This window comes from Gekko japonicus, unplaced genomic scaffold (genome assembly GCF_001447785.1).
Source record: "Gekko japonicus isolate JY-2015 unplaced genomic scaffold, Gekko_japonicus_V1.1 scaffold1234, whole genome shotgun sequence".
Classification (NCBI taxonomy): Eukaryota; Metazoa; Chordata; class Lepidosauria; order Squamata; family Gekkonidae; genus Gekko; species Gekko japonicus.
This window is the reverse complement of record NW_015168685.1, coordinates 140,682-152,477: the sequence shown is the minus strand read 5'-3', so window position 1 is coordinate 152,477 and position 11,796 is coordinate 140,682. Positions and strand designations below refer to the sequence as shown.

At 48.9% G+C, this 11,796-nt stretch overlaps 1 protein-coding gene across 1 annotated transcript in view; it reads right to left on the bottom strand.

The window, feature by feature from the left end:
* Nucleotides 1–10,831, bottom strand: part of LOC107114004 (complement C4-like) — a 98,181-nt gene extending 87,350 nt beyond the window's left edge. Inside the window, exons 1-2 of the mRNA XM_015415423.1 lie at nt 10,733–10,831; nt 2,039–2,228 (exon numbers count right to left, since the gene is read on the bottom strand). Coding sequence (XP_015270909.1) covers nt 2,039–2,228; nt 10,733–10,809 — 267 coding nt within the window. The 5' untranslated portion in view covers nt 10,810–10,831. The remainder of the gene's footprint in view (nt 1–2,038; nt 2,229–10,732) is intronic.
* Nucleotides 10,832–11,796: the final 965 nt, after the last annotated feature.

Here is an 11,796-nt window from a genome sequence, read left to right as displayed (position 1 = left end):
GGCGCGCGCAAAGCGCGCACGCATACCTTGGCAGCTCCTGGACCGAAGGAACGCTCCCCCGCCGGTGAGTAAGAATGACTTGGCAACCCTACCCCGCCCCCACTTGGCAGCCCTACCCCCAGTGGGATTTGGCAAACCTAATCCCCAGGTCCCACTTGGAGACTGGCAGGCCTACCTCAGCTACCTCAATGGGTTGTTGCCAGGATAAAATGAGGAAAGAAGAACCATGTACGTTGCCTCCAGCTCCTTGAAGGAAGGTGTCATGATCTGGGCTATGCAACTAGAGGCCTAGTAGGCCCAGGGAGCCTGAGTAGCAGTGGGAGGAGGCCTGGCCTACAACTCCCAGAAGTCCCTGAGAGGTTTTGGTGCCAATTTTAGCCGATCCCAGAGAAAGGGGACTTATAATAAAAGAGTTGCTACAGAAAAAAGAGCTGTTCTTTCTTCCAAGAGAGCAGGGCCAGAAGGAAGGCCGCTGCAGGGAAGAGACCCTCATCCTGAGAGGAAGGTGAGCAGACTGAGGCCCGCTTGGGACAGTGAGCTAGGGACAGTAAGTTTAGATGCGTTTGGTTTCTTTTCTTTTCACCCCTTACTGATATTGTTCTTCCACCTTATTTGTTTCCCATATTGGGCTGACCTCCTGTAAAAATAAACCTTTTCCTTGTTGTTTACTCTGCCTGGTTCTCACGCATATTATTCTGCCAAATAAGGGAGGTCTGAAGCAGTGTTCCCTCTAAGCTGAGTTAGTGTGAGCCAGTTCACAGTTTTTTAGACTCTGACTCACACATTTTTGTCTTAGCTCAGGAAGGAGGGCTCCAGAGCAAACTAATTTATGCAGCAGCCAAATGGCTCGCTCACAACTCTACCGCCAGTAGCTCACAAAGTAGAATTTTTGCTTACAAGACTCCACAGCTTAGAGGGAACATTGGTCTGAAGGTCTTGGGAGGGTGCTCTGGGCCTTCTCAAGGGATCCTAAAACCAGAGTGGTGGCAGCGTCACGTGACACACCATCTGAGCCATGACAGAAGGCTTGGATAAGAATGCATTGAGTAGATAGCTGAACCAGTATTAAATGACTGGAAAGAGTTTTTAGGTGACTTGTCCACCTGGGTATAAGCACAACTAGCAAACCCCCTAGAAGCAGGCCCAGGGCTATTTTTGGGCAGGAACGCACAGGAATGGACTTCCGGCTGGCTCCCAAGTTGGCCACGCCCAGCAGGAACTCATTAGCATAATAGGCCACACCCAACAGCAGGAACTCATTAGGATTGGCTACATTAGGGATGTGTGGCCTAACATGCAAAGAAGACGTTCCTGCTACAAAAAAAGGCCCTGGGTTTTGACAACAAACAAGGTAAACAGAATAACAAGCAAAAGGTGGGTGTGGCTGGATAACCACACTTCTGGTAACATGTGGGTGCAGCCTAATGTGCTAATGAGCTGTGCTGTCAGGGGTGTGGTCCAATATGCTAATGGGTTCCTGCTGTTGGGTGTGACCTATTATGCTAATGAGTTCCTGCTGGGCTTTTTCTACAAAAAGAGCCCTGACAGGCCCATAGCTACAGAGGGGCATCTTAGGGCCGGGTCCCTTGACTTACTGCCTAGGCCTACCAACTTCCCATCCAGCCAGTTTATTTTATTTTTCTCACATGCTGTGGCTGCACTGAGCTGAGCCGGCAGTGTACCTCTGGCTGGGCTGGCTGTGGGTGAGGCACACCACAGGGCATATCTGCCCCTCACCCCCCCCCCCCCCCCGTCTCTCTTTTTAAAAACGTTTACTCATTGCTCCTGACACAGTGCCCCCCAACTTATTTAAATGTCCCCTGAAATTAAAAAAAAAATCCTCACTATGGCCCTGAACTGCATGCTAGAAGCCTTCCCCACTCATACCAAATCACTAGTCTGTATTAGTGCTGAAGGAGAGGTACTTTGCACATGTTCGAAGACACATATTCTTCACTGCTCACGCAAAGAGGCCTTTTCTCCTGGGGCCAAAGTTAGACTTGGGAGTACCTTCCCTAAGGGAAATGGCGCTTTGTACCTTCAGTGTAATTCTTTGCAAGAAACTGTTGGGCTGAAGATTAAAGGGCTCCTCAGCAGAGCATTTCACCCCCGTGTTCTCATTCTGGAAATAGACCATGCCCGAGAGCCCAGAGGGGGCTCCCTCGACCTGAAGGACGACCCCCACTTCTGCCCCCACAGGCACCACGCTGGGGGCGACCATCAGCAACCTGCACAGAGAGAAGGGGGCAGAGATATAATATTTGTAGACTCACAATGCCGTCCCTCTCATTATGATTCAAATGTAATGGACATGTGGCAGTCTTAGAGGGGAAAAGTCAGCTTGGGAGAGTGTTTCACAAATAGGGGAGACCATGTGACTTGAGGGCACTTAACACACATCCAGGGCTATTTTTGGGCAGGAACGCACAGGAACGGAGTTCCGGCTGGCTCCTGAGTTGGCCACACCCAGGAGGAACTCATTAGCATAATAGGCCACACCCAAAAGCAGAAACTCATTAGGATTGGCTACATTAGGGGTGTGTGGCCTAACATGCAAAGGAGTTCCTGCTACAAAAAAGGCCCTGGGTTTTGACAACAAACAAGGTAAAGAGAATAAGAAGCAAAAGGTGGGTGTGGCTGGATAACCACACTTCTGGCAACACGGGGGTGTGTCCTAATATGCTAATGGGCTGTGGTGTCAGGGTGTGGCCTAATATGCTAATGAGTTTCAGCTCTTGGGTGTGGCCTATTATGCTAATGAGTTCCTGCCGGCCTTTTTCTACAAAAAAAGTCCTGCACATACCCATTATGGCAGAAGTCCCGCCCCCAGGCTCACGGCCCCTGCTGGTGCTCCATGGTGCAGGGGGAGCTGAATGGGGGGGTGGGGTGGGGAGTGACATTGTGCAATATCACAGCATCACTTCCAGTTCCACTCTGGGAATTTCCCATATCGCTAGGGGACAGAGTGCTTTCTTTGTAAACAAAGAAGGTGCTAATATTCAGATATAAGGTTCCACCGATTTCCACCAATCCCCCACCCCCAGGAGCTGGGAGACCTCTGAAAGAAAGGTGCTGGTACTTAGTACCAGTGAGTACCAGCACAGAAAAAGTCTAGGCAGTACATAACAAGAAGTGATGTCACATAAGGTTGGCAACTCTGAGGAGTGAAATCCCTGCAGATTTGGGGGTGGAGCTTAGGGAGGGAGGGCATATCAGTGAGGTACAATGCCATAGAGACCACGTAGACCACCATTCAAAGCAGCCATTTTCTCCAGGGGAACGAATCTCTGTCATTTGGAGAATTCCAGGAGATCTAATTCCAGAAGCTCTCCAGGCCCCACCTGGAGGTTGGCAACCCGATCACACACCAGTCACTATGCCTGAACTCCAAAAGCTCCCAGAGGTTGCTGGTCGATGGCTGGCAACCTGACACCGTTATGAAAATGGAGAAGAATTAACACACTACACTACAAACACACAGGGCAAAACTCCCATTGAGAGAAGGCTGGGATCAGCTGATAACAACTTGCTGGTGATCCATGGCCCTAGGGAGGTCCACCTGTCCTCAGCTAGGGGCAGGGCCTTTTCTGTCCTGGCCCCAACCTGGTGGAACTCTTTGCCGAACAACATCAGGCCCCTGCAGGGTCTTATACAATTCTGCAGGGCCTGTAAGGCAGAGATGTTCCACCAGGCTTTTAGTTGAGGGCAGCAAAGGTTAAGACTGGCAGCCTTCCTTTCTTCCTATGGCCCACACGTCCCCTTCCATGCCCTGCCGTGCAGACAGCACTGCAGCTGACAAAAGTGGGTTGAGATCGCCATCTGGATTGGTTGTTTTATTATTGTACTGTGATAACTTTATCTATGCTGATTATATTTTTATCTTTTTTTCAGGTTGTAAATCAGCCAGAGACCTCTTGTGGGGTTGGGCGATTCATACATTTAATAAATAAAATATCTATAAAAAAAGAAACCTCCTGGAAAGCAATAATTTCCCCTCACTGTTTTTAAAAGGTAAAGGTTCCCTTGCTCGAAAGCCAGTCAAATCCGACTCTAGGGTTCCGGTGCTCATCTCCGTTTCAAAGCCGAAGAGCCAGCGCTGTCCGAAGACGTTTCCGTGGTCATGTGGCCGGCATGACTAAACACCAAGGCGCACGGAACGCTGTTCCCTTCCCACCGAAGTGGTCCCTATTTTTCTACTTGCAATTTTTTGTTTTCGAACTGCTAGGTTGGCAGGAGCTGGAACTAGAGACGGGAGCTCACTCCGTCATGCAGCAACTCGGGTCTCGAACTGCTGAACTACCAACCTTCCACAGCCTGCAGTTCAGCGTCTTAACCACTTGAGCTACTGCAGTTCCTTGTTTTACTGTTTTACTGGACTCCTAACTCTGCTTCAATAGCTGATCCCTTTTAGGCCCATCTCAGCCCAGTGTTGGGGTAAGGGATCGGTTCCCTCAGACCCAATTCTTACATTCTAATCTTAACCCAACATACATTTTCCCCTCTAGAACAGCCTGTTCTCATCCCTTCCCCCAAAACCAAGAAAATTTCAGCGAGGGAACTGCAGATTTCCATAGTTGCGCAACATGAGGCTTGGCTGCAGTTACCCACAGAGTGCAATTTCCTGGTCTTGTCTTTGGACCTTCATCCAGTAATAGCAATTATGGAAATTCCAGTACTGCACAAGCTGTTTTTGTTTTGCTGGTAAACAAAAGAGCCTTTTTGTGTATTTTCGAAAAAACACACGTGAGAATTGCTCAATGGTCATATATTCTGATAGGGTTACCAGCCCTAGGTTGGGAAACACCTGGAGATTTTGAGGGGTGGAGGGCAGGGTTTGCGGCACAGTGCCATAGAGTCCAAGTTCCAAAGAGGTCATTTTCTCCAGGAGAACTGGTCTCTGTCACCTGGAGATCAGTTGTAATAGTGGGTGATCTCCAGCCACTACCTAGAGGTTGGCAACCCTATATATTCTGGATTGTATTACTCTCCTTGTCTACCTTGGTGTTTAGGATGTTATAAATATAACAATAGAACGATCCGTTCTTTAAAAAAATTATTTAAGGGAAGGAGATAGGCTCAGTGGTACAGCATCTGCTTTGCCTGGAAAAGGTTCCAGGTTTGATTCCCAGAATCTCCAGTGAAAAGGATCGAGGCAGGAAGTCCTTCTTCACCCAAAGAATAATGAACATGTGGAATTCACTGCTGCAGGAAGTGGTGATGACTACAGGCATAGACAGCTTCAAGAGGGGATAAACATCTGGAGCAGATGTCCAGCAGTGGCTCTTAGCCACAAGGTATAGATGGAACACACTGTCTGGGGCCATGATGCTTTGTATTCTTAGTGCTTAGGGGGCTACAGTGGGAGGGCTTCTGGAGTTCTGGCCCCTCTGGTGGACCTCCTGATGGCACCTGGGTTTTGGTCATTGTGTGACACAGTGTTGGACCGGATGGGCCATTGGCCTGATCCATCATGGCTTCTCTTAGGTTCTTAAGCAATAACAGTAAAAGTTTCCCTTGCTCGAAAGGCAGTCAAATCTGACTCTAGGGAGTGGTGCTCATCGCCGTTTCCAAGCCGACGAGCCAGTGCTGTCCGAAGCCTTCTCTGTGGTCATGTGGCCGGCATGGCTAAACGTCGAGGCGCACGGAACGCTGTTACCTTCCCACCGAAGTGGTACCTATTTATCTACTTGCAATTTCTTGCTTTCGAACTGCCAGGTTGGCAGGAGCTGGGGTCAGAGACGGGAGCTCACTCTGTCATGCAGCACCAGGGTCTCGAACTGCTGAGCTACCGACCTTCCGGTCCGCAGCTCGTCGTCTTAACCTCTGAGCCACGTTCTTAAGCAGTAGGTCATGTGAAAGAACTCGGTTGGAGACCCTAGAGGTAGGGTCCTCACTGCGGTGCCCGTGTGCCATGGTGCCTGCTGAGACTTTCCTAGTGCCTGTCAAGCATTTTTAGAAAGTGGGTGGGGCCGGGAAGGGCTTTTGCCCAGCGGAGCTTCTGATTGGCCATCGGAAATCTCCTCGGCCGTGCAGATTGTTTAAGAGTTGTTTCCGCGGCCACTGCCGCCTCAGGACAAGGATCTTCACCGTGTGCCTGAAAATAAGCTGTTTACGTGCAAGAACATATTTTTAAACGATATGTTCATTTTAAAAGACATTGTGTTAAGCTGAGATTCTGCCTGAGAGGTTGAAGAGCATGACCTCGCTCCCTGACATTTTTCTGCTGGGCTGCACACCTCTTGGGAGGCAGCCATTTTGTGGTCGCCTCCACCAGCCTGTGTCAGAATTACAAAGGTGCCCACAAGCTCAAAAAGGTTGGGACACCTACCCTACAGAGTAACGTAGGGGGGCTATACATTACATTTTCCCAGACTATGTCCCTGAGTAATCAGGGAGCTCTGTACTTTCAAGAAACAGGGGACTGATTAGAATTGGTACCACAGTGTTTACGGAGAGGAGGCTTAGGCCTTCTTCCTCTGCGCTGTTTTCCTAGCCTAAAATGGCCCTTGGGAGCTGCCACGTGCCCCACTGTGGAATACATTGTCAACCAAGCCTACCTAATGAGTAGGATTGTCAACAGGTCTGGGAAAAGTGGTCAGTCCCTGTCATAGAGGGTTAATAGAATACTGTTTACCACGTGATGTTATTAACCTCCATGCAATGAGAAGTTTCAGCTTCCCATTTCCACAGCTTAAACCTCTATTTAAAGGGCAGGACACTCCCCCCCCCCCCCCGGCACGGCCCCCCCCCCCCCCCCCCGCAAGTTGTTGGTAACCCTAGTGTTATATGTGTGGACCGCCACCAGGGGTCCACGGAACAGGCCAAAGCTTGGATCCTAGAACAATGGAAACTTCGGATCCTGGCTCCCCCAGCTCCAACCAATAGCCACCTTGGCGGGACATTCAAACCCTCCAATGGGAATGGGGGGTTGCTGGGTGGATATGTATATAGTTGGCCCTGTTGGCCGTTGCTAGTCAGTCTTGTTTGTGTGAAGTACAATAAACGTGTGCTACAGTATGTCGTCGTCCAAGTCCTCCATGCGGCGAACCCAGTACTTTTCACCTAGCCAATGGTGGTGGTAGAAAGGGCCACCAAGTCACAGCCGGCTTCTGGTGACCCCGTAGGGTTAGCAAGGCAAGAGACGTTCAGAGGTGGTTTGCCATTGCCTGACTCTACATAGTGATCCTGGAATTCCTTGGAGGTCTCCTATCCAAATAATAACCATCACTGACACTGACATGGCTACTTAGCTTCTGAGATCTAACATGGCCAGGCTAGCCTGGGCCGCCCAGGTCAAGGCTAGGTGTGCCAATCTCCTGGTGGTCTAGTAACTATATCTTTGTATTATCAAAGCTTATTGTAACTCCTTCACCTATTCATAATCAACGAAAGTCTCTATGTACAAAACGTTTCACCAGACTTCTGAGGACAAATATATGCCAATGAATACATGAATGCAAACAGTCCTATCTTGTGGTCTGTATTTCTTTTTTTCTTTTCCGTGTTACAGTTTTACGTAACACCTCCTGTGGTTTCTACAATGGGACGGCTCGGACCCCATTTCAATGCTTCTCCAGGTTTTAATAGTCTATTGTTATTCGTTATGTAGACTCCCAGCTAGCTGCTGAATGCTGTCTTGTTTATTAAACCATCGAGTAGTATCTGGTTTGCTAGACCATCAGTGGTACTGAAGTAGGGTTGTCAGTAGGAGTGTGCAGCAAAAAACCCCAAATCTGTATTTTTCGGGTTCGGATATCCCAAACCTGGAAAAAAAATCATCATTTGTCGAAATTCCCGAATCCCAGTATCAGTATGATACTGGGGTTCGGGAAATTATCGGTATCACTGAATTAATTTGGCTTAATTTGGCAAATTGTTGTGCACGATGTCCCCGGCGTGATGACATCATGTGGAAGAGACATCATCACACTGGGGATGTTGCACAGTGACATTCTGGTTTTTGGGCAAACTCTATGGTAAAATCGGGCTCAAACCATAGAGTTTTGCCCCAAAACCAAAGCATTGCCGTGTGACATCTCCAGCACAAGGATGTCACTTCCGTATGATATGATGTCATCACGTTAGAGGACATCACGTGGGTTCATGGCTGTTGGGGGCGGGGCTTCTCCCCACTGGTCAGCTGGCCAGTGGCAGGCAGGAACCGGTGAAATCAGGGGATCCCCTGCTCCCACCTGGGGACTGGCAACCCTATACTGAAGTCCCTCCCTTCCCCAAACCCCGCCCTCCTCAGGCTCCACCTCCATCTCCAGGTATTTCCCACCCTGGATCTGGCAAACCTAGCCACATCAGCTTGGTTGTAGAAAGTGCTGTCAAGTCACAAGTGGCTTATGGTGGCCCTGAAGGGTTTTCGAGGCAAGAGATGAGCAGAGGTGGCTTGCCATCACCTGCGTCTGCATAGTGACCCTGTTCTTCCTTGGTGGTCTCACATCCAGGTACTAACAGAGACCTGAGATCTGATGAGATCAGGCTAGCCTGGGCCACCCAGTTCAGGGCCCATCAACTTAAAGGTAAAGGTTTCCCTTGCTCGAAAGCCAGTCGAGTCAGACTCTAGGGTTGTGGTGCTCATCTCCGTTTCAAAGCCGAAGAGCCAGCGCTGTCTGAAGACGTTTCCATGGTCATGTGGCCAGCATGACTAAACACCAAGGCGCACGGAACCTGTTACCTTCCCACCGAAGTGGTACCTATTTATCTACTTGCAATTTCTTGCTTTCGAACTGCTAGGTTGGCAGGAGCTGGAACCAGAGACGGGAGCTCACTCCGTCATGCGGCACACTCGGGTCTCGAACTGCTGAACTACCGACCATCCACAGCCTGCAGTTCAGCGTCTTAACCACTTGAGCCACCCATCAACTTAGGGTGCCATAAATAAGTCCCAGGGTTATATCTGAACCCTGAGAAGGGGTTGTGGGTCAGTGACAGAGCCATGAGAAGTTCCCAGGTTCAGTCCTAGGCATCTCCACTTTAAAGGACCAGGCAGTAGGTGATGTGAAAGACCTCTGCTTTGAGACCTGGCCCCCTGTCAGTCTGAGAAGACAATACTGACTTTGATGGACCAGAGGTCTGATTCAGTATAAGGCAGCTTCATGTCACACCCCAAAGATGCTCTGCAAACAACAGAAAAGCTTACTTTAACAGAAAGCACTGGGAAAAATAAATACATGGGGACTATCACCACAGGGGAGAACAAGTAATGAAATTCCTTCAGGTTTTGCAGGGTTGTTTTTGTTTTTGTTTTTTCCCCAGGCAATAAAGGGTGGGGGAAACATATTCCTTACATATGACCATCACAGTTTGCATCCCCCCCCCAAGGGCTGTCAACTGGCCAAGGAAAACAGATCCTAGCTTGTTCTTGTGACTTTTTTGTTGTTGTTGTTGTTCAGTCGCACAGTCGAGTCCGACTCTTCGCGACCCCATGGACCAGATCACGCCAGGCCTTCGGGTCTTCCGCCGTCCTCTGAAGTTTGCTCAACTTCATGTTCGTTGCATCGATGACACTGTCTAACCATCTCATCCTTTGCCGTCCCCGTCTTCTTTGACCTTCAATCTTTCCCAGTACCAAGGTCTTCTCCAGTGAGTGCTCCCTTCTCATTTGGTGGCTAAAGTATTTGAGCTTCAGTTTCATTATCTGCCCTTCCAGGGAACAGTCAGTGTTGATTTCTTTTAGGATTGACTGATTTGATCTTCTTGCAGAAATTAGATGTTAACTGATGCTTTCCATGATGTGAAGCTAAATGGTACCTCTTGGTGCTTGGTACAGTTTGGAAGGCTTTTAAAGGTATAGGTGCAGAGGCCAGTTACAAAGTTGGCAACTGTACCACCACGTCCACTCCCACAGCCTGGCCCTGCTCCCAGATCTTTTGCTAGCCTTCATGCTTATCCCACTGCCAGGATTAATTAACTCTTCCTGGCCCCAACGAACCCCCCCACACATACACACTTACCATCTAATAAACATTATGTGCTTTTTAAGTGCCATAGCAGCCTGTAAGTTAAATGGCATGCAAATATCATCACAAGCTAAGTCAAAAGAATACACTGTGCCATCGTTTATTTACCGTAGGTTCAACCTGGCTTCCTCTAATCGGGATAAAACAGACAATAAATCTATAACACAATTATAACAAATTATTTGCTTAAGCCCAGAAAGCAGTAGAATGTAGTAAACCAAAGTACCAAGTCCTCTTAAATAATTTTAAAGCAAACAGGGTTACAACTTTTTTTTACTGACAATGCAATTGCTGCTGCAGTGTTTTCATGGCTGCTTCAATTCAAACATTACAAATAGCTGGATCAAGATTTATTTAATCCCCTAGTAATTCATTCTTTTAACTTGTTTTACTAATTATCAAACACCAGAGTTCTCCCTTTTTTGCAGAGTGCTCAGCCCTGGTTGTATGGTAAAAAGAATGAACTGCATATCCATGGTATGTTTAGCCTGAATAAGTTTAAGCCATATGTAATATTCGTACACCACTCACAAATACAGGTGTACAGCTCTGTGACAGCCAGAAATTCAACAGGTGGAGAACCAGCCACAAAAGAAGCAAGATGAGGCGGAGAGCTTCGTTGGTTGAATTTCTGCCTGGCATACCATTGTTAGAGACAGTAGAGCCCTTCCAGAAAACAAACGCAGCTATTCCTCTGGAAGAAACCAGGATGGTGGTCCCTACATCATGACCCCACCACCACCAGTATGCCCCCCCCATTTTACCTTGGAGATTGTTGGCTCAGGGTGACCGAAGCCCCCAACCATGCTAGCCAAAGAGGCAGCCACTTGCTGGGCGACATCTCTGGGCTGCGTCGATGCAGAGCAGACTTCTCCTCTGCTCTGGGGCTGAAAAGGGATTTTGCAATTCAATCCCATTGCCAGGAGAGGAGGGGGGGGGAGAAAGAGTGTTTGCATGCTGTGATAATTATTAATGACCCAAGGCCCTGCCCTCACAGCAGCTGGAGGTGCTGGTTGAGTCACATCCTTTGGAAGCCTTCCAGGCAAAGAGAAAAGGAGCTAATCCATACCTGGTTCCTGGGTATGCTGTGGACACATCTGTAGACCATAGGTCCCCAGTGCGAGAAGAAGAAGAGAAGAGATTGGATTTATACCCCACCCTTCACAACCCAAAGGTGTCTCAGAGTGGCTTACAAACTCCTTTCCCTTCCCCTCCCCACAACAGACACCCTGTGAGGTGGGTGGGGCTGAGAGAGCTCTTCACAGAGACTGCTCTTTTTCAAGAGCAGCCCTTATCAGAACTATGGCTTGCCCAAGGTCATCCAGCCAGGTGCAAGTGGAGGAGTGGGGAATCAAACCCGGTTCTCCCAGATTAGAGTCCACACATTTAACCACAAACCAGTACACCGGGGCACCCAGCAGCTCCTTTCCTGGCACCCACCGAGTATTTTGCGAAAGTAGGTGGGGTTTTTGCCAGGTAAGGCTTCTTCTCCTTGGCCATTGGAGATTTGACTGGCTATGCAGATGTTTGGGAAACATCGTTTCGGCGGCAGCTACCAGCACAGCACCGGGATCTTCACTGTGTGGTCGATGGTATGCTGCAGCAGCCATTTTGTGGCAGGCTCTGCCCCCTGCGGCAGCCATTTTGTAGCTGCTCCCGCCACTCTGTGTCAGAATTCCAAAGATGCCCTCAGGCTCCAAAAGAGCAGAGCCTGCTGTTGTAGAGGGTAAGTCCCTCGATGTCTATTAGCCACTGTGGCTCGTTCTCCATGTTGAGAGGGTGTATACTTCTGAACTGCTGTTGCTTGTGTATGTGTGCGTGTGTGGGT